This window comes from Trichinella spiralis (genome assembly GCF_000181795.1).
Source record: "Trichinella spiralis strain ISS 195 chromosome Unknown Scfld5, whole genome shotgun sequence".
Classification (NCBI taxonomy): Eukaryota; Metazoa; Nematoda; class Enoplea; order Trichinellida; family Trichinellidae; genus Trichinella; species Trichinella spiralis.
The window spans coordinates 3,176,793-3,199,209 of NW_003526944.1; the positions used below are offsets into that span (position 1 = coordinate 3,176,793).

At 33.2% G+C, this 22,417-nt stretch overlaps 3 protein-coding genes and 1 non-coding gene across 4 annotated transcripts; 1 reads left to right on the plus strand and 3 right to left on the minus strand.

Moving 5' to 3' along the window:
- Positions 1 to 228: 228 nt before the first annotated feature.
- Positions 229 to 4,880, minus strand: Tsp_04372 (conserved hypothetical protein). The gene is made up of 6 exons (XM_003375138.1): positions 4,804 to 4,880; positions 4,345 to 4,725; positions 3,240 to 3,294; positions 1,678 to 1,922; positions 608 to 713; positions 229 to 294 (listed from the first exon to the last, which is right to left on the minus strand). The coding sequence occupies exons 1-6, from the start codon at positions 4,878 to 4,880 to the stop codon at positions 229 to 231; spliced, it is 930 nt and encodes a 309-aa protein (XP_003375186.1).
- Positions 4,881 to 13,009: 8,129 nt separating this feature from the next.
- Tsp_04373 lies at positions 13,010 to 13,091 on the plus strand. The gene has a single exon. It is a non-coding gene; the product is annotated as a tRNA-Ser (tRNA).
- Positions 13,092 to 14,055: 964 nt separating this feature from the next.
- Positions 14,056 to 18,711, minus strand: Tsp_04374 (calcium-dependent secretion activator 1). Its single transcript, XM_003375139.1, has 21 exons — positions 18,623 to 18,711; positions 18,476 to 18,542; positions 18,296 to 18,404; positions 18,033 to 18,218; positions 17,780 to 17,913; positions 17,466 to 17,653; positions 17,223 to 17,324; positions 17,096 to 17,159; positions 16,872 to 16,995; positions 16,646 to 16,752; positions 16,406 to 16,575; positions 16,176 to 16,352; positions 15,934 to 16,089; positions 15,757 to 15,868; positions 15,591 to 15,645; positions 15,424 to 15,482; positions 15,228 to 15,311; positions 14,794 to 14,877; positions 14,637 to 14,762; positions 14,410 to 14,514; positions 14,056 to 14,205 (listed from the first exon to the last, which is right to left on the minus strand). Exons 1-21 carry the CDS (start codon positions 18,709 to 18,711, stop codon positions 14,056 to 14,058), a joined length of 2,448 nt encoding a protein of 815 aa, XP_003375187.1.
- Positions 18,712 to 18,790: 79 nt separating this feature from the next.
- Positions 18,791 to 20,958, minus strand: Tsp_04375 (calcium-dependent secretion activator). The gene is given in 9 exon segments (XM_003375140.1): positions 18,791 to 18,998; positions 19,062 to 19,183; positions 19,246 to 19,348; positions 19,444 to 19,554; positions 19,660 to 19,812; positions 19,907 to 20,220; positions 20,272 to 20,857; positions 20,893 to 20,911; positions 20,931 to 20,958. 9 exon segments carry the CDS (start codon positions 20,956 to 20,958, stop codon positions 18,791 to 18,793), a joined length of 1,644 nt encoding a protein of 547 aa, XP_003375188.1.
- Positions 20,959 to 22,417: the final 1,459 nt, after the last annotated feature.

Sequence of the window (22,417 nt, forward strand, 5' to 3'; positions counted from 1 at the left end):
AATTAACAAACAATCATGCTCGATAACTTACAGCTCGAGTTTATATAGATTACAGACTCAAGAACTCCTCAGTGAAGTTTAACTAATTAGTCTAACTCAAAGAATTATACTTACCTAACTTACCCTTGTCTTTGGGATGTCTTCTTTTATCTTCTATTCTTCTGTATCTAAATGTAGAAGAATTAATTTAATGAAATATTGTATAATAAATAAAAAACAAAGCCGTTTTTAATGGTCTTCTTCGTCTGTCATTGCATTGAAAGCGCCATTGTTCATTCGCCGCACCTCGTTCGCCTACAATCATTTGAAATGAATTTCTAGAGCAACTAATAGTAGCCTCCGGAAAATTTACATAAAGTTCATTTCCAATGATTAACAAGTATGAAACGTATTTCATTTCGTTGAACAAACATTATTTGGGCCACGCATAAGCTCAAAAGCAAACAAATTGAAATTGCATGCTAATTTTAGTTGAATCTGCACCACGCCTTTGTTTGAAAAGATAACATTTTCTATATCTAAGAACATGCCTACGCCATTGCATAATGCACAAATGAACTGGGCAATTGTCGTTCAACGCTGCTTTTAGTTTACAAAGTCAATATACCTTGTTAATGGCTAATATGAAGGCAATTTTCAAACGGCCCCTATTTGCATAAATGTCAGACACTGCGCATGCAACGTTAAAAGCCGACTTACGTAAGTTGAATATGCTACACAATAATGAATTAGAACCTAATGTCAACATAATATAAACAATGGGTGTGCACATTGGTTGCGCCCTCTGACAAGCAAAATTCACTATATACAAATTTTGATTTATCTGATGTCCTTATGGTGTTCAGTTTCAAAAACAATGTAGAGTGATAATAAAAATAAATAACTTCTGTATGAAAACAGTATTTTTCTGCCCTGCATAATAGAAAGCACTCTGCGCTTAGTGTAATAGACCTGCTTAGTTTAAAATGAAATTTGAAGCTTAACAACTGAAAATTTAAAAATTTATCGTCTTCAACAGTAAAAACTTTGTAACCTTAGTGTTAGTAATCTCGAAATCTTAGTATTACTTAGTAACCTTCTTATCCTTAATTTGTCAATTCAAATAATGTACAGTACTGTATTTTCTATCATTAAGTATTTTTCAGTAATTTCATTTATGAATTATACTTTAAATTCTTATTATTAGATGCTTTTTCTTTTCCTCATTTTATTTGCTTAATGTAGTTTATATTTTTTGCTTTGTATTCTGTGCTCGTGTAAGATGAAACTGTCTGTTGGAATTACGTCGTTTATTTGAAATGACACTTGTATTTGTTTCACTGACAAGGTTGAAGATGTAGTGCAGTCAAGTTAACTTTCATCAGTTAGGTTAATACCTGCAGATTTGCATGTACTTTTAATTAATTGCTTTGTGATTCATGCCTGAATTCTTGATATACTTTTATGTCGCTTGTGCTTTTTGCCGTTTGTGCTTATTTGCACACAACGAGGCGTCTGATGATTTTCTGCCATGCTTCATATTCCCGCGTTAACCCAACTAAAAGTAGGTTACATGATTAGCAAATACAATTTTACAGAAGCCGCCATGACTTCACTTTCTTTCCACGGCTTCCCTATTTTGCATCTATTTTCCCAACAAACTCTGCCTACTGCATCATGTGCAGATTATTGTCTCACTTGCCGTTGACTGTCACTATGACGTGTTTTTTTATCCAGCTTGCCTGTCTGATCCCTTTATAAACTGCAATCTGACTGAAATCCTGTTCTCCAAACTCCATTTCAGCTCCTTTCTTCCAAATCCGTCCCCAAACCACCATCACTATTATGTCTTCCCCCATAACTTCAGGCAGTCGTTTGCTTATAATATTGCTGCACAAATGTTGCTCTGAGCTGTTTTCTCTGATTTCCTTATTCTTACGTACCTGGCAGTCTTATAAACATTTCAATGTGCTTTGAAATGGTATGATAAGCAGTACTTACTGATGTTGAGTATGACGCAAGATAAAATATCTTTTCTTGTGGAATCTATTGTGGCTGAACAACACTTTACCAGCAGAAAATTAATTATGGATTAGGAATCAAAACGAAGGTGTGTATTGAAAATTTTGTAAAAAGAAATAATTATATTCCTTCATATTTGTAAAATATACATAGAGAGGCGTTTAAATTACAGGGAGGGGCGGATATAAATCCCCGTACAGCTTTTCAGCTGCTTCCCAAATCTCACAAAAACACTCCTCTAATTTAGACCACTATTCTTGCAGAATTCATTTTTTCACAACGTTGCAATGCATCAACACGAGAGTTCCGGTGAGGTTATCAAAGCAGCAAGGTTAAAGAATGCACTTTGTTAAGAATCGCCAACAAAATAACAAAAATGCCTCGACATAATGAAACTGGTAATTGCTCTGCTTTAAAGGCAGTGCTACTATCTTTCCACTCAATAATTTGCTACAAAGTCTCTAAAAATTGGCGGTAAAGAATGAAAAACGTCAAAACTGAATTATATTGCACGATATGCATCTCGTTTGATGCAGCGTGTCAAGGTGGCCGTATTTTTGGTTCTTAAGCGTAGCATACGCAATCAGTTTCTCGTTGAAAGCTTTAAAAGCGCTATAGATCTTTTGAAGGTTCACTAGAAAAACAAACCGACCTCTCGAATCATTTTAAAACAGTTGTGAATGGTTTCAACATCAGAAGATTTAGTAATGGTCAAACTCAAACAGTGTCATTTTGTAAGCCTTTTTTGTATCTTCAACTTCTGAGACCAATGACAAAATTAAACCGGCAACCAAACACTGCATGATTGCGAACGCATTTGTTACTTGGCCATAGTGCTGTAAGTAACCGGTGCATTTTTCTGTGAGAATGAATACGTGAATACAACTTCTTCGTTTCAATGACATCTATATCTTGAGGTGTCATCGCCGTAGAAATCTGGATACAGTTAGGTTGTTAGTGAACGCCGGATTGTCTATTATTTCTGATTAGTGCTTCTGTGATACACTGACAATAAAAGAGGCTTTTCACATGAGTTTGAGTTCCATTAAATTTTCACAATGATGAAGACACCCAAGTCACCCACCTCCCATATCAGCGTTGCTGTATATATGCCATTATTTATTTGCAGTGGAGTAGTCACTTTTAATTTTTTACCATGAATGTCATGTATTGGTAAAATTTTTCAAAATTTTAAAATGACTGAAATATAGATAGAACAATGAATGTCTTCTACTTACATATTGTCTTTCTTCCTTTGTCAGATCTATGTATGCATTTCCAACAATTCCCACTCTGGAAAAGTAATTAGGAATTAGAAATTTAAAAACAAATCCTATGAATTTTAATATTATTATCAAGCACTGTTATTTGTCTTCAGTTATCTTTTACAACATGGATACTGCATATTTGTTTATCTGATGATAAACATGCAAATCCGCAATACATAACCATATATTTATTGTATCACTTACTTGTTTATAATATGCAGATGAATTCAAGCATGTAGAAAATGCTGAAGGGTTGTAGTTTCAAGGATCAAGTAATTGCTATATTAATATGATACTTGTTTGTCTGCAGTTACTATAAAAAACAAAAGTAACATGGAAATTGGAATATTTCAATGTAAGTAATAAACCGGAAAAACCAAATTTATTTGTCATATTAGGCAAATCATGCATAGAATATCTGCACCTTATCGAATAATACTTACATTTTAATTATAGACGATATACAAGAGTGTGATTAAATTTACGAGCCTTCTATTATGAAGTCAAACTAAATAAGTGACCACAAAGGCGGCATTCTGCCATATAGTATGGTAGTAAGTTAAGTTGCCTTTGGATATACAACCTATTTTTGATGCGTGAGAGCGTAATAGCATAAATTATAAGTGTAGTTTTATTAATTTGTCTGTTATAATCAGAGTTCTTTTGCTTAAAGGCATGTAAGCTGATGAACAGTGCAAATAGTATGGAAATTCATTTCATCAATTTCAATTAGTACATTAGCATTACTGGTTCAATTTGTTATATTAACAAATGTAATTGTTGTATGTTGTAAAAAAATTGAAATTGTTATTCTTTATACTACGTCATATTTTATATTACCATCATATATTTAGGCGGATAATAGATATCTTTGAAAGAAAAGCGGAAGAACCAGTTAACGGAAAATGAAATTTTATTACATACAATTTCTAAAGGATCTCTGAAATGAATTCCTTTTTTTAACTCTCATTACTGGAAATTATTAATTTTGCTCCTACATCCAAGCATAGAATGAATGTTAGTAAAAAAAATAGAAATTTCATGGTTTTTAGCAGGAATATCGTTAAAGACCTACAGGCTAAGATAAAATAAATTTAATGAAGTGCAAAAATTAAAGTTCAACCATACAGAAAAAGCATCAGTTACGTTGGAAACCGTTAAAACACTTCCACAAGTTACGTGATCAATACTAACACGGTAATTCGGTTTCAGTAACTCACCATTAGAAAGAAGATTTGTTGGGGAATTCAATGAGGCTGTACATAAGTATTGGAACCGGTACTGTGGATAAACTATTCGACAAAATTTTGGATAATGTACTGGGCAGTAGTAGATTTCACCAATTATTCTGATGGATTTCTCAGTACATTCATCTTGCACAATATTGGTCGCACAGCATTTGTGATTAGCAGGTTGTTTTATGTGAAGCATATATGAACAGTAAAGAATAGATGGTCTGAAATGAAATAACAGTTTCTGAAGATAGTATTGAAGAGAAGAGCAGAACGCTCTTCTTGACTGCTGCTCAACACACTGAAAGACTAAATAACCATGAGGATGAAATTCTTCTAATTTATACAGGGTCAAGTCGACGGAATTAGCATATGACATTGCCTTAGGTAAAATCAATTCACTGTTAATCCTAAAAGCGTAATTACATTACATTACATTACATTACAATCGAACATTTCTTTAACCCCTTCAGACACAAATTTTTTTCTGTGGAACAGTCTTTTTTTAATATGCGTTTTAGACATATTATGTTTTCTGAGGAAAGTGATAATCGTAATCCAAGCAATTATGAGGGCGTTGAGGGGAGTAAATATAATGTGCATTTTCCGTTAAAGCAGATTGGATCAAAATTGATACAGGTAATCTAAGCAACTGCACTCAGCACCTTAAAACTTTGGAAACTGCTGTCAATTTTAGCACCATCTTCACATCAAGGTTTAGTATTAAAAAATTATTATTTTTAATTTCTGCTCAGTTCTCAATTTATACATCAAAATGCAAATTCATGTTTTTTCATCTCATCTACATGTACAGTAGGGTGCATTATAAAAAATCTACAAAGATGAGAAGAAAATTGGCAATAAAATATTGTTAAGACCAGTGTCAAGAGCTCGTAAACACAAGAATGGCTAACAAGCACGTTTTAGTGAATAGCTATGCTGCATAAAACATTATGTATCAAAATTGATACCTTGGGCATTAAAGGTTTTAATAATGAAAGTTACTTCGTATGTATTCGTCCTTTATGTAATATAATACGATATAGATAAATTTATTTTTAAGTGTATTCTTCATGAATGTTAAAGAAGGAAAATTAGATTGATCAAACACGTAAAATATTGCACTGCGCTGCTCATTTTGAATACACAATTTACTCAAATGCCATGATGTTGCATATACTAAAAATCACGCATACTGATTCTGTTTCAAGAAAGCAGCAGAATAGTATAGATTAAGATAGACAATGCCTCACATTTACTACATATTTATTGCAAAAACAATGGGCATTTTCTCATGAAACCCTGAATAACAGTATCATTCAACGATGTGAAAAACAACTCAACAACAAAAGTATAAATTAAGAAAAAAAGGCTTCAACCGTTCGCCAAAAAACAGCAGAGGCAAAAATAGTCCAAGGCATTTACTAATAGATCCATAAAACGATTTACTCTCAAAATCATATCAATTAATTGGAAAAATTTAGAAAACAACAACAAATTTTGCCTCAAAATTGCTTGTGTAGTATTTGGTGAGATATTGACTTAAAATTTGAAATAAAATGGAACATTGGTGGAAAAGAAAACAAAAGAATTATAATATATAGACAATAAATAAAAATGCAAGGAAAGTCATTTTGTAAAAAATTTATTACAATGCATTTAAAAATTTCAGCGAAAAAATCATATCAATCAAATAAAATTTCTTCCTGACTTTTCTTTATCATGTACAGCATCTTAAATCTTCAAAATTTTCAAACGTAATTTCTTCGATTAATGGCGCTTCTGAAGTGGTAATTTCTAAATATAAACAAACGCAATAAAATATAAATATACTATAAAATATATTATATATCAAATATAAATATATTCAAATAAATATAATAAGTAAATAAAGAGATGGAAATGCAAATTTGTTGCAATATCGCATTTATTCCTTTCATAAATGTCAAATTTTGAAACCAGTTGTTTTATAAATTTCTCAAAAAATCATTGATTAGATATTATAGAAAATTTATGAGCATTTATTCCAGGGGCTACTGCTATCAATTATAACAAATGCAATAACAAATTTTCATTTCAAATTTCCTAGCAACATTTCATTATTTTTACAGAACTTTAAAGTGAATATCAAATGGTTGACAAAAATACTATGGAAACGGGCATTTAGTTGTGATAAATATTTAATTTAATTACTTTTATTTCAGTTTTATGCAACTTCCATAGCAAGGTACCACATTAAAATCACATTGTCACATGAGGCGCATAGCTACAGTCAAAAAGCGAAATACAATTCAAAGAGGGACATGCTTGGTATCAATGAAACGCTAATTGAATAATAAATATCATGTACTACATGGTATTCAATGAAATGATTAGTTTTTGAACAAAGAGAGACAGATAACAAAGAAGAAATTTTGTGAAAAACTTGCTGGACCTTTTTCGCAAAACAGCGAAGGAAGAAAAATGCGACATTAGTGGGAATGAAAATAATAGAAATAAAACATACAGTTAAACAAATATGCATGAAAAATGATTTTGTAAAGATTTATTTCATATTTTCGAAGAATCAAGCGAAGGGAATTATTTCCAAACAAAATTTGTTCCTGAATTTTCTTTTCCGCTTACAGAATCCGTAAGCTTAAAATTTTTCAAAAGTAAATTCTAAGAATAATTGCGCTTCTGAAATGAGAATTAATCAAAATGAAGAAATGAGAATGCAAATTTGATGCAATATTGCATTTATTCCTTTCATAAATGTGAAACTTTGAAACCAGTTTTGTTATAAAATTTCTCAAAATATCAGCGATTGCTTATTCTTCAATATGTGTGCACGTTTATTCTCCCCAGTACTGCTTTCAATGTTTTCAAATGCAATGAATAATTTGTCGCTCTTTCGTAGCAATATTTTTGCAGAACTTTAAAGAATATCAAATGGTTGACAAAAATACTATGGAAGCGGGCATTTATTTGTGATAAATATTTAATTTAATTACTTTTATTTCAATTTTATACAACTGCCATAGCAAGGTACCACATTAAAACCACATTGTCACATGAGGCACATAGCTACAGTTAAAAAGCGAAATACTATTCAAAGGGGGACATGTTTGGTATCAATGAAACGCAAATTGAATAATAAATACCATGTACTACATGGAATTAAATGAAATAATTAGTTTTTGAACAAAGAGAGACATGCAAGGCATACGTTATGACATTCAGGCATTAATGCATGTTAAAGGAAGATAATGTTGAAAATTCATTTCAATCAAGCATAATAAAAAGATAAATAAATAAGAAATAAGTATGTTGAACGAATTCCATTTCAGTTAGTTCTGAAAGAACATCAATAAATTTATCAAAACAGAGTATAAATGAAGAAAAAATGGATTGCTCAAACAAGTAATATATTGCAAAAGGCAGCGTAGTTTGATTGCATTCTTTACGCAAATGTCAAAACTGCTACGCTAGATAAAAATCACGCATCCCAGTTTCGTTTCGAGAAAGTTATAAGTGGCAACTTCCCTATGTATTAACTTAGGCGCAATGCCTTAACTTCAATAGCCATTTATTCAAAAAATGCAGAACAGTTTCACCTGAAACTCTCCATAACACTATTATTTATCATTGCAAACATCCACCATTTAAAAGAGGAAGAAATTATGAGAAAAACTTTCTGAACTTTTTTCGCAAACAGCGAAGATATGCTAAAACGATTGAAAAGAAAAGACATAAAATATACAGTTAAATAAATATGCAAGATACATGAATTTGTGAAAATTTATCACCAATGTTCAAATAATCGAGCGAACAGAAGTATCTCTTTCAAACTAAATTTGTTCCTGACTTTCGTTTTTTGTTACAGAATGCTTAAAATTTCAAATTTTTTTAAGCGTAATTTCTTTGTTTGACTACTCTTCTCAAATAGATATTAGCGAAAATTATGACAGGAGAATGCAATTCTGACGCAATATTCACTTTCTCTCTTCTATAAATGTTAAATTTGCTTGGCAGCTTGGCTAATTCATTGTATCTATAAGTTCACTTGTGATGGATTGTTAATTAATTTATTTTTATTGCATTTCCAATTAAGGTTTACGCAAACTATTCCATTTTCAATGCATTTTCATAAGCGGTATGCCAGGAGTGTTGGAAAGCGAAAATATACTCAAAGAATCATACTTTTCATATCATTGCTAAGCTGATTGATCAGTAAAGATGATGAACCACATAGTAATGCGTGCAATGATAGTTTTTAACAAATAAAAGATATGAAAAGCATATAATAGGACAATCAGGTATTTTTCAAAGTGAAAGCAAAATATCGTTGGAAATTCTTCCAATGGTACATTTTAAATAGATAAATTAATATAAAGTTAGTATTGTCGGATGTTCTATGTCAAGATCATGCCGATTGGAAACACCTTCGATCAAATTAATCAAAATGGCCTATAAATGGAGGGAAATTTGATCGCAGAAATGCAAAAAATATCATGCGAGGCATCAAATGTTAAATGATTCCTTTACTAATATACACAAGGTGTTCCATTTGGGGAAACTCACGCATGCTAGTTGCGTATAATGAGAATTTCAGATTGGCGAATTCTTTGTGTATTAATTTGCAACCAACATATTGTCTGCTGTGATACCTACATAGAACGTTAGTATAACTGTAAAAATCACTTACCTTTTAACCATCGATTATACTGAAGAGGAGATTTTATTGCACTTCTTGTGGGACGTTCTTTACGCTGTTTACTATGAAGACTATGAATAAGCGTGAAGATGACATTGTCAAAAGTATTTGAATTTCAAGGAAATAGAATAATATGACATTGCCTTGGGTGATGTGAATTCATTTTTGCTCAGTTTTAGCGTAACGGTATAGAAACATTATGATAAAGTGTACTAATTGCTCATTAAGAAGAACGTGCATGGTTTTGACGTAGCATTCTGTGGAAGCAAATAATGATATATATGAAGTTATTACTGATATAATTAGGTAAAGCTATGATGATGACGTAATATTTTACATTTGAACTTCGGATTGTCATTATTCCATTCTTAAATACCTATGAAATTGTCAGAAATTTCCTCTGGGTGCTTGAATAATGTTAAAATTACAATTGAAATCGAAAATGAAAATGTTCAGTAGATGTCGATCTGATTCAAACGATGAAGTCAATTTTGCCTGAGCTGCAGTTTTTTGAAAAAGAACTACATGCATATTTTACGTTTATTGAGAGTGTACAGTTAGCATTTGTATTCTAGAGTTGAGGAATGCTGAACAATGAGTTCAAGAATGGCATTCATCAGCAAAACACTTATTTGGTTTCGAAATGTGCCAGTAATTTTTTAATTACTTTCTAAAAACGTTTTATTAGAAAATGGCAACAGTATGAAAAACATTTTTATTAAATTACACAAAAATTTCCAATCTACTTCAAAGATGAAAAATCATTGTCACAATGTTATGAATATTAACGTTCAACTATCCAGAGCAACGCAGCGTTTTTGCTCTGGGAGATGAACGTATGAGAATCTAATATGAGGAACAAATGCAAGAAGCGCATTTCAAAAGAAATACAATTCCGAAAAAGATGAATTCAAAAGAATTCCATACCTAAAATAAACCTAAAGCACAAACAAACAAGTGATAAAATTAAAATGCAGCTGTGAATCGTAAAAAGGAAAACGGAAACATTGCCGCAAACATTAATAGTATTTTAATCAAAATAATCAAGATACAACACGTCGCATAAAAATAATATTTTTATCATAATGCGCTACTCATGGCCAGGGAAATATTTTATTAACACAAAGTAACCATTCAAAAGATATGAGGAATGAATGCAATCAAACGAAAATCAAATAAAAAGAAACCACATATATATATATATATAAACATTATACATTAGAAATTCTCGAATTGTTGGGGAAAAGGGAAAATGTCATGTTACCATTGAAAGTACAATTATAAACACTGCAGCAGTAAAGTAAATGCATTGACTAGGCCCGTACACCGCAAGCGAATTAATGGAATTAACTGCGTTATTGATAACGCAACCATGCCACGTTAATTAATACGCGCAATGCATATAAAGACCCGCGCAATGCTAAAGCATAGCAAAGCACGGCATTCAACGACCAAGACGGATAAAGGGTTATTGTACAAAAAACCAGACAGAGTAACATAAAAAATAACAATTTCGAAATCTGCATTATTTAATGAACTTATTTGATGATATACAAGACAATTATAGTACGCTTGTAATTTTTTGGATTAAAAAATGGAAAACTGAAAAAGCAGTATCCAGCTCTTCTAAGATATGCAGCGCAAATCATTTATGGGCAAATTACTGAGATGTAGTTTTCATTTCATGTATTGAACGATTAGTAATTACAAGAAAACCAATGACTCATATCAGCTTCATTTTATGCGTGTTTTTGTGAATATTCACCACTCCCGCTCTAAACATTAAACGTACAATTCATAGCTCAGCAGTGCTCTTCCAACGCTTTGCCCAGGCATGAACTAGCCACGTTAATCAAGCAAACAAGCGCTACGCTATTGATAACGTAACCATGCCACGTTAATTAATAAGTGCAATGCATATAAAGCCCTGCGCAACGCTAAAGCATTGCAAAGCACGGCATTCAACGACAAACACGGATGGAGGACTATTGTACAAAAAACCAACCAGAATAACATAAAAAATGAGAATTTCGATGAAATTTTGAAATTTTAAATTGTTGAAAAAAAAAACTTTTCATATCATTGTAAGCAAATTGAATAATAAAGATGATGAACAACATAGTAATGCGAAAATGATAGTTTTTAACAAATAAAAGTTAGGAAAAGCTTACAATTGGACAATCAGGTATTTTTCAAAGTGAAAGCAAATTATCGTTGGAAATTCTTCCAACGGTACATTATAAATAGATAAATTAATATAAAGTTAGTATTGTCGGATGTTCTATGTCAAGATCATGCCGATTGGAAACACCTTCGATCAAATTAATCAAAATTGGCTATAAATGGAGGGAAATTTGATCGCAGAAATGCAAAAAATATCGTGCGAGGCATCAAATGTTAAATGATTCCTTTACTAATATACACAAGGTGTTTTATTTGGGGAAACTCACGCATGCTAGTTGCGTATAATGAGAATTTCAGATTGGCGAATTCTTTGTGTATTAACATGGGCAATGTGCTAAGTTTAGGAGCCATTTATTGCAAAAACTCACGGTTCTTTTTCATGAAACATTTCAAAACAATTTACTCTATCCATATGAATCGAAGTTGGTAGGAAAATGCAAATATTGCGAAACAACGTTTTTCAGCACCCAAAACAGCAAAATCTATTTATTCCATGAAATTTTGATTTCTATTCGAAAATCTTTCAAACAAGTGATATAGACGAATTAAAAAAAATGCAAAATCTATTGCCACATTTTCACACAATTCCTAGTAGCGTAGTTTTGGAGATTTTGCTGTAGTAAATCAGCTACCAAATTTGGATGCTAACGGTAATGACAAAAAAAATAAAATCTTTAATAGTCACGCATACGACTTGTTGTGCTTTTAATTGTCTGAGTTGCTCAAGTGGCTCTGATTGAAATTTATTTCGACACTGTCAATGGTTCCCGAAATAAGGATGCTCCTTGTTGAGAGAGAAGAACATGAAATTTGTACTTGACTGCTATTTATATAATTCAAGCTACATAAAATTTAGATGTTTTATTTGAGCTACTGTATTCAATGATTACGATTTAGAATTAGCGTACAATGAAATTTACTATTTTTCAAATTAATAATTTATTGCAACACAATATTTTTTACATAAATCCCATTTTATAAAATGAGATTTGAACAATGTTGCTACGTAGCGCAACGAAATGTGCATTAGTATGGATAGTTGATTATATAAATATTATTATATATCTAGGCCGTGAAGCTGATCTGAATGTTAGTCGGAAAAACTGAAATCCATTAATTTGCAACTAACATATTGTCTGTAGTGATACCTACATAGAACGTTGGTTAGTATAATTGTGAAAATGACTGACTCACTATTTTACCATTGATGATGTTGAAGAGGAGACTTTATCGCGCTTGTTAACCGCTGTTCTTTCCACAGATTACTATGAAGATTGTGAATAACTATGAAGATGGCATTTTGAAAAGTCGGTCAAGTTCAAGGAATTATTAATAGTCAAAATATTCAATGTAGAGTAATCTGACTTTGCCTGTAATATGATGTAAATTCTTTTTGGCTCAGTTATGGCGTATTTGCATAGAAACATTAAGATAAACTTTTCTAACTGCTGAAAGTTATTATGATTTCGTTGAAAGTTAATAAAGCATTGCCGGAATAAAGCAAATAAGATTGCGCATTCGACCCGTTAATTCTCTCTCATCTGATAGATTTTTTCATAATGATGTAATAAAGATATAATAATAATAATAATAATAATAAAATGTTATAGTGATAAATGCAATGATGAGATGAGGTGGCCGAGTGGTTAAGGCGATGGACTGCTAATCCATTGGGGTTTCCCCGCGTGAGTTCGAATCTCATCCTCATCGAATAATTTATGTTATTTCCTTGATTTGTCCTTTGTATCCTTTGATTTTGTACTTGAAGTACGGGTACAGCTTGAACGGGTAAAAAGATTTACCAACTCAACTGGTTGGTATCTGATAAAGTTTACATAAGACATTTTATTTGTCTTTCTGTACAGTGATTGTTTTCAGCCGAATAATTTGGAAAAAGTAAAGCTGAGATGCAATGATGAAAGAAAATAGATAAATTGTTTCACACAATTTTAGAATATTTTTCTGCAGAGTACATTTTTGCTGGTTTATGAAATCTTTCTTTGTTTATTTTTTAATAATAATGCTGCTGAATTGAGATTATTGATATTATGTTACTGTTACCAACTGCTTGCTCAGTGTTTACCTACGCTTATGCTGTATAGAATAATTTTGGAATGAATGTATTATGATATGTTTATGATCATTTTTTTCATATACACAATTAGAATTGTCAAAAATCAACTGATAACGGTTTCGAAAACACAGTTTGTTGATCGCATTTAAAGGATAAATAATAAATACATCAGCATGTGAATTTTAATAGGCATACACTTAGAAAAAGTAAACAAACAAGCAATCAATCAATCATTGATTCATAACGTTGCATTTGGTTGGCATTCAATTTGTACAAATTGTTGTGCTATTTTTGTTCTGTCTGCAGAATTTTGTCTCCCAATGTTTTTGTGCGCATTTTAACACACCAGCACAGATATACATATATATATATATATATATATACATATACAAACGAGTATACACACTGACGTGTAACACTGACAAACATTGGTTGAAAAAATGTGTATGCACAAAGAGAAAGAAAAAAAATGAAAAAGGCAAGAAAAGCGGGAAAACAAACAAACAAACAAACAAACAAATAAATAAACAAAAATTCAAAATTGATTAAATTATACGAAAAAAGAACAACGACGTGTGCATTTATTCGTTTGCTTGTTTGTCAAATAAATGAAAATCGAGATCGACCAGAGCTTTCCGATAGAGAGGCGTTCGTTTCTTCCAAATGCAAACGTTTGCAGATGCTTGCGTACGATTTCAAATTCAGCTTCTCCTCGTCAATACCTTGCAGTTCGTAGTCGGAATATATTTTCTAAAAAAGACCAACAAATCAATGAATAAAATAAAGTGTGCACATTTGAAAATAGAAGCAGCATTCAAAATTCATTACAAATAATAAAAGAAAAAATAACTGAATAATGATTATGATAATGATGATGCAATAATAAAAAAGGTTGCTGCTGTTAGTAGAGTTAATAATATCGACGAACAAAAAAAACAGCTCTCTTCTTCTCACCTTCATCAAATAGCTGAGGCAGGTAAGTTGATAAGCTGACAATGATCGATCGTGCCGTTCAGTCAGCCAGTTGTTAATCAACTGCAACTGACCACTGTACCAAACCTTAAAATTATCAAATGTGGAATAAATGGAAATTTGACTGACGTAGTAATTCAAATGTGGAACAATTAAATAATTTTTGTTCATGCTCGAGAAATGTCAAATATATATATTATATTAATTACTTCGAACAGATGAGTAACAAACAGCTCATCAGTGACCAACTGCCTGAGCTGTTCTAACGATATACGCATGAATTCAATGTAACTGTGTCCCAAGTGACTAGCACTGGGTGCTTTGGTTACTGGACGCTAAAATTGTAAAAAAAAATCTCAACGCTACTTCTATACTGTTAGTGCCCTGTACTTGTTTTGGCGGTGACTGGGATTGGACAAGCATTGGAGCTTCAGTAACCATCGATTTCACCTGAAAAAAAATTTTCCAATAAAAAATGAGATTCGATTTCAATCTGATAAAAAATGTAATCCACAAAAACCAACAACAACAACAACCACACATATTATATATGCGCAAAATTACAACACTTATGCTTACTTTGGCGAATATGTTGTTCGGTTTTGGCTAAATTGAAACAACTATCAAAAGTGATATTTGAAACTTGAAAATTAAAAAAACAAATATTTTACAAATCAAATCAAATATTAAACATGATTATTAATAAGATGATAAGTGATGAAATTTGAAAGGAGAAATTTCCACTACAATTACCGCACAGGGAATAAAAATGAACAATAATTAATTAAAATAAAACTTACTGCAATTGACAAAATTGTGCCAATTGGATTTCCTTCGTCATATCTGGCCATTTTCACCAAAGTACTTTCCAAAACTGCCAACAGCTGAAAAAGCAAGCAAGCAAGCAAAAAAAAACTGAACATTCGTGCAAATTTATCACTCATGCACAGCATATATATATATAAATAAATAATTGTTGCCTTTTCAACAATCAACTTCTCCATAGTTTCCAAAATTTTGTCCAAACTTAAATCCACCGCATTCTGATACCGCTGCTACAAATACAGAAAAAAAATTAATATGCTTGAAACTGATTAATTGAACAAAGAATAAATTTATGAAAAAGGTCGAAAGAACAACAACATAAAATGAACTACTAATACTACTAGCAGTACTACTTACAATATCACCACCATCGCCGCCACAAAGTTTCAATGCCTAAAAAATGGAAAAAATGTCTGCTTGTTATCTGAAGAGAGACAAAAGAGAAGAACCAAACAATCGGCAAGCAATATAATATAAGGAAAGAAGAAAATTGCTTCTATTTACTCGTTCTTTGGCGTCGAAAATCACGTTCACCATTACGCAAACTTCGGTGGGCAAAATGTAATCCGTGTTCCGCTTCGCTCTTCCCAACCATTGTTCAAAAACAGCCATAGTTCTGAAAATTAAAAAAAAACCAACCAACAATGACACCGCTTGTCGATAATAATTATTACAATTTACTTTTCAGCACATTTCATAATCATATCCGAAGCCATGCGCTTCATGCGATCCTCCAAATGACTGGCGAACTCTTCTTCTGGCCAATGCAAATTGGTGGTAAACGACTGCAACGATTCGAGCTTCCAAAATATATCCTCGGACGTGACACACCCGTGACTGCATAGAAAAAAAATCCCCAAAATTCAATAGACATCAAAAATAATAACTTGGCAAACAGATATATATATAGATAGATATATTACTTTTTCACTTCCCATTTTTCTTTGGGAAATTCTTTCTCTATGGACAATTCAATCGAGTGTTCCATGAGATCGACATAACGCACCACAATTGGTGCAAAAATGGCTAACAATTTCGAATGAAAAATTCCTTTCTTCAATTGACCTGTGAGAAAATTGAAAGAAAATTCAATCATCAATCTTGATTAATTAATTAATTAATTAATTAATTAAAAACTTTCAAGATAACAAACTGCTGCTGCTCACCGTCTTGGCATAAGTAATCGTTGAGCAATTCGAACAGCGGAAATGCGTCCCACGTGTCGGGCGGTTGAACAGCCAGGGCAGCTTGCATGTCGACCAAAAATAGAGACCAATACGTTTCGGCATGTTCAACCAACAATTCGCTGTACCAAGCAAAAGCCTGAAAATTCCAAACACAACAACAAATTTTTTGATTTTAAAAAAAGCATCGAAATTGAAATTACATATACCTCAGCATGATATTCATCGATCTCTTTCAAAAGATCAACGCACATTTCCGCAATTCGAATCAAATCATCAATTCGAGCTGCCGGTGAAATTCCACTGGCAATACGTTCTGAAAAAGGGCGAAAGAAATAAATTAATTTACACACACACACACACACACACACACACACAAATTATTAATCCACTTATGCAAACGGAAAATTAACAACATCAAACATTTGTTGTCACCTTCGAGTGATACTTCAGAACATATTTGCGTGTAATTGACCAACGCTGCATTTTCCAAGCATCTTTTCACAACGTTGTGAACTTCTTCTGATCCCAAAGAACCCTGAGTATCTTTCATCAATACCTGAAAAAGAAAATCAACAAATATCAATAATTACAATTAATACTGGACAATTAATTAATGTAAATGGACTGAATGGAAATTTATCATTTTCATCACATACTCTCTCCAAAAGTGACAGTGTTGCTTTGAGTGCACCTTCAGGCCGACCAAATGGAAAGCAGTGCCTGAGAAACAAAATTTCATTTTTTATTATTTCATAAATTATACAATTAAGTGAAAAAGAATACCTGAAATTGGTGATCTGCTTTTCAAGCAAGGCACGCAAACGTGATTTCACTTGATTGAATCGATCACGTTCGTTCAACGTCACAGTACCAACACCGTCAGGCCTTAATTAACATATAAATTGTTCCGTAAGCGCAAGAAATAAACAAATAAAAACATATATTCTCATATATGTGCAATTTCTGATTATTGTGTATTGAGATTGAAAAATAGCATTTTTGCTTTTTTACATTTAAAAAAGCTACCTGTTTCCATGAACATGCGAAGCGCAAAAAGCAAAACTGTAATGCAACAGGGTTGGATCGATGACGTGGTCACTTTCCGCTTTGTTCAGCAAATCGTTCAACAAGCAGACGTTCCTGTGGCAGCCACGAACCATATAACGAGCGCAGTATTCGTCGAGCATAAATATCTGAGCCGGTGAAAACCAACCCTAAAAAATGCCAAGTACACACACCAGTGAACGAACGAGAGAACCAATCGGCCAGATATGCAACCCCCCTCCCCACCCTCTCATCCCAAGTGATTTTTTATTCTCATTTCACCGGAAAATGTTTACCAACGAACATATGGGTTCATTCAGGCGATAATTCAAAGTGAGCGACTGCAGCAAAGCAAAGTACTGTTCATGTGGACTTTTCACCGGATCAGCTTGGATAAATTCATCAATGCCCAATTTCTTCGCCTGTTCGTCTAATAATAGAGTAGAGGAAATTTTAAAAATTGCAAAAGAAAAAAAAAATTCAACAACAATGAATATTGATTGAAAATGCGCTACAATTGTGAGCAATTGAATAATTGGGTTGAGTTACCACCAGATTGAGGTTTAGAAAAAGTGCTGTCCACTTTAGATGGCACTGGCTTGTGAGCTTGACCAGTTGCTCTGTACAACGCTTGGACCCACATGTGCCGTTCGTTGTCATCATCTGTAGCAAATTTGATCTCTTCACCTTCTTTTAAGGCACTGAAAAAATACTTTCCGCCCAAAGAGAACAATTCTGAAATGCAAATGAAAAAATATTGAGTACAAGCAGCAACAACAAAAGCAACATGTGAATTAATTCATTATGCGTACCCGGATCCGGCTCCGCATAATCAACCGTAAAACCGTCCAATTGCATAAATTCTGCCGGTTCACTTGAGCGTTCTTTGTAATTACACATTGCAAATGTATACTGAGATACCTGGAAGGTGAAGTAAATTATAGGATTACCTTTTTTGTTCAAAAAAACAAATAAAGAAAAAGACATTTCACCTGAATAAGGCAGATATAGCGTTTTTTCCAATGCTTCCATACAACTTTACCCAGAACATAACAATATCTAGAAAAAGTAAAATTTCCCATTCCCGTTGTTAAAAGCAAAAGCAAAAAAAGAATCTACAAAAAAATTCATCTTCTTACCCGCAGTATTTCAAATTTTGAGGCTTTTCCATTCGAATAGCGATTCGTATGCGCAAATTTTGATCGCTCAATCCTTTCGGCACGGTCATTTTATACCATTCTGGCGATCGTGAACTGTTCGGCGACGGACGAATGACAACCCAAAATTTATAACAAAAATAAATTACATTACACAATGTATAAGTAATTGTACAATGCATGTTGGTGTTTTATGTCGTATTTCTGCATTTTTTTTCGTCTCAATACATGATGCATACTGCATACCTTGCCCAATTCTTTATCTTCAAAAGCAAGAACGCCTGAATTTTCCGCGTATAATTTCACTTTAACTGTAGGAAGAGGATGTTGAGTGGTAAAATCGCCTTGAGTATCCCATCTAAAACCGACAAGGGGAATTATGCAGAGAAAAATAACTTGCAAAAAAGAAAAATAAATTCACGTTGGATTGGCAGCTTCAGCACTTCCAGTTTGCAATTTGCCACTACCTTCGACCTCCATCGTGCAATAGACTACTTTGTTCGGCGGTACAGATTTCAAATTCTGTGCTTCCATGACCACTACCTGAAATAATAAATTTAAAAAGAAATTAAATAAATTGGGAAAAATTCTAAAAATACACATACTTCAAGATTAAAATGAAGCACCACATCACTTTTTGTCAAAACTAATTCATTTTCATCACCGTCAATTTTATTGGTAGAATGGGTAGAGGAGCGTCGTTTCAAACTGCAAAATGAAAACTTGCAATGTAAAATATGTTTGCAAAAAATAAATATGTAACCAATAGACCATCGTATTATGAGTAATGGAAAATGTGAAACAGTTTTGAACTTTTAACATGATCATTATTATTATTATTGCGTAATGCGGTCTCGTGCAAAACAAAAAAACCGATCCATTCACATCCAGCACCAACTAAAGTAACCTTTAAACTGCAAAAAAGATATACATATATGTATATATGCATATATACACGCGTGTGTGTAATTTGGAAATTATTTTACATAGGTAAATTTATGAAATTCTGTGGTTCTTACCTAAACCAATCTTTACTAAACCCCTCTCCAATACAACAAACAGCAAACTGCCACAACACAGGACACAAGTCAAAACAAAAAGCAACAATTCGACACAACAGCCTTGCCAACCTGTTGAAAAGAAACGTCTCCTGGGATCCACAGTTTCGTTGCCTGAAATAAAATTAATTATTATTAATAACAACAGCAGATTATGAGAAAAATTTTCCAACAGATCATCATTGGAAATGTGAATTGGAATCATCACCTGGATCGTGAGCGACGCTTAAATGTACGCTTTGCGGATGATTGTTTCGGATTGACGGGTACCGATTCAAGATTTGAAATCAACAAATTAATCGATGCTCGTACTTCGTCCAGGTACAACGTTTCCATATCTTTGACAACGAACTTGGGCATCAATTTTCTGTCCTGATGACGTGAAAATAAACAATGTATGTATAGATATATATACGTATGTATGTATGTATGTATTCTTACACGAGCCATTTCTTGAACAAGTTGCATTCGACTGTCCAATTCTCTTCTTATTGAAGCGGCTTGTTCGTCGGTATTGTCGAGCTGGAAACGACAAAATCATTCCAACAAAAATAATAATAATAAAGGGTTCACCTGAAGAGCATTGTATATGAGCTGATGTTCGAATTTCTTGACATCCAATATGGCCTGCATCATGTCGTATATTTGTTCGTTAGTCATGATCAGATCGACAATTTGACCACCGGTACGGCTTTTCGGCGGTCGGCGGCTGCACAGTTCATCTTCGACCCGGTAGATGAAGTCGAATTTGGCCATCCAAGAATTCATGACCGTCTCCTTGCTGAGACCGTTGATTTCGGGCAAACTGCGCAGACGACGGTCAACGGTGCACCGGAACACGTCGCGAAAATCGATGGAAGAGAACCCACCAGCCGAGACCACATTGACCACCCGGTCGGACAACAAGAACACGTCATAATAGGACTGTATGGCGTTGGTGAACGCTTCGTCGACGACGATCTGAATCTCGCCCCGTAGAAAGCTCGAAAAACGTTCGCGGATACGGGCCAATTCTTGGTGGTTGATTTTACACTGGCGACGGACCATGTCGATCGGCTGCTTCGAATTGAAATGATAAGCCACGCACCGGGCGACGAACACGTAAATTTGCAACCTCGTCTTTCGTTCTTTTTCCTCATCATCTTCTTCACTTTTCACCCTGTGAGCAAAGAAAAAATAACAAAAATTGTTAACTTTTTTTCCAGCAGATCCCCTGAAATTATTCAAATTACCAAACAAGTTGTAAATAAATAAATACATATATATATATATATATATATATATATATTTCATAATAGAAGAAAATAAGAGTATCTGTATCTCTGTGTGTGTGTGCGTGATTGGTCTTGCTTTGCTTTCAAAAGCATTTGTTGAAGTAAAAGAAAAAATAAAACAACAATGCAAAAATGCCCTTTGCCAATGGTTTTTCGGTCACTCGATCAATACAAGTGACCGACCGGTGAAAATGAAAAGCAACCAACCATCCATCGATTTTTCTCTTCTTCTTCTCCCCCCCCCTCCCCCTCCCCAAAAAGAACAGACAGCAACTCCCCTGGATATGACGAAATCAATCGAAAAGAATGAATTGCCCAAGAAACAGATATATTTTTATTTATACAATCTACAGATTTGATTACAATCGTATTATTACACCATGCACAGTGCTGATTCTCAATTGAACAACAATTAATAAGTGGACAACTTTTTATGCTCGAATCTGAAAGCGAACTGTTTCGTTGTTCCCAGAAACGAACGCGTCGAACTTTCCTACACAATAACAAATTAGCACACAAATAAAACGCCCCAGTGGGTAAATTGCGATTGCCGAAAAATAATTCCAATTTTTTTCCACGATATTCAGATTTCAACAAAATCAACGTCTGATAAACTTGTAAATTTGCATAGCTGTGACACGTTTCTTTCAAACGAAACGAAAAACTGATGCCAGCATTGAAAATTTCAATATTATCATCACAAGCAATGATTATTGATTTTCCCATCTTGTTCGTTCAGACTGGAGGGGAGGGGATAAATTAAATATTTGAGAAATAATAAAGCGACAACAATTATTCGACCTGAAGAAGAAGAAAAAGACAAATGAGCAAATTGAAAAACCAAGCTAACGAGAAATTTTTGGAAAAAAAAACCAAAACTATGCCTCATTTAATAAATAAACACCAATTTCACACAATTTATCCCCTTGTCGAGCACATGTATGACAACACAGTGTGCTTTTATCTTATCCCCACAACTGGAAGTGAGAGAAGAACGGTTTAAATAATGTCGAGTAAAAGGAAGAGATGGAGAAAAGTGATTTGCATTAAAGCGAAATCAGCCGTATATAAAATGAATGCGTTTCCACTGTTCACCGTTCACATGCTATATCAAAAGGCAACATCATCATCAAAATGGCAACTCATCGCCGTGAGGGGAGCAAATTCATCTATCTCCAACGGCGACGCTATTGAAAAGTTAGCAAACAAATACTTCACGTCCTCAAGCGTATGTGCACGCATAGGCGCCAGAAATAAGCCACAAATGTAAGCATTATGATGATGATGATGATGATAATTATCATTGTTGGAAAGTTGATAAGAATCGACCAAATCGCGAAATTGATTAGGTGAAGAGGAACAATTTTCGGTTCAATAGAAATTGGAAATGATTGAAAGAGGGAAGAAGGGTTGGGAAGAAGGGAAAACTTTTTCCCTTCGAATAT

Coding starts and splice junctions, on each gene's coding strand:
- Tsp_04374 (XM_003375139.1), bottom strand. CDS start 18,711: ATGACCGTGCCGAAAGGATTGAGCGATCAAAATTTGCGCATACGAATC. Junction 17,325..17,465: donor TCGCATGTTCATGGAAACAG/GTAGCTTTTTTA, acceptor ATGTTAATTAAG/GCCTGACGGTGTTGGTACTG. Junction 16,996..17,095: donor CACTGTCACTTTTGGAGAGA/GTATGTGATGAA, acceptor TTTCTTTTTCAG/GTATTGATGAAAGATACTCA.
- Tsp_04372 (XM_003375138.1), bottom strand. CDS start 4,880: ATGTCATATGCTAATTCCGTCGACTTGACCCTGTATAAATTAGAAGAA. Junction 4,726..4,803: donor CATGGTTATTTAGTCTTTCA/GTGTGTTGAGCA, acceptor ATTTCATTTCAG/ACCATCTATTCTTTACTGTT. Junction 1,923..3,239: donor CAAAGGAAGAAAGACAATAT/GTAAGTAGAAGA, acceptor TAAGACTGCCAG/GTACGTAAGAATAAGGAAAT.
- Tsp_04375 (XM_003375140.1), bottom strand. CDS start 20,958: ATGTATTTATTTATTTACAACTTGTTTG. Junction 20,221..20,271: donor TCATATACAATGCTCTTCAG/GTGAACCCTTTA, acceptor TGTCGTTTCCAG/CTCGACAATACCGACGAACA. Junction 19,813..19,906: donor AAGCGTCGCTCACGATCCAG/GTGATGATTCCA, acceptor ATTTTATTTCAG/GCAACGAAACTGTGGATCCC.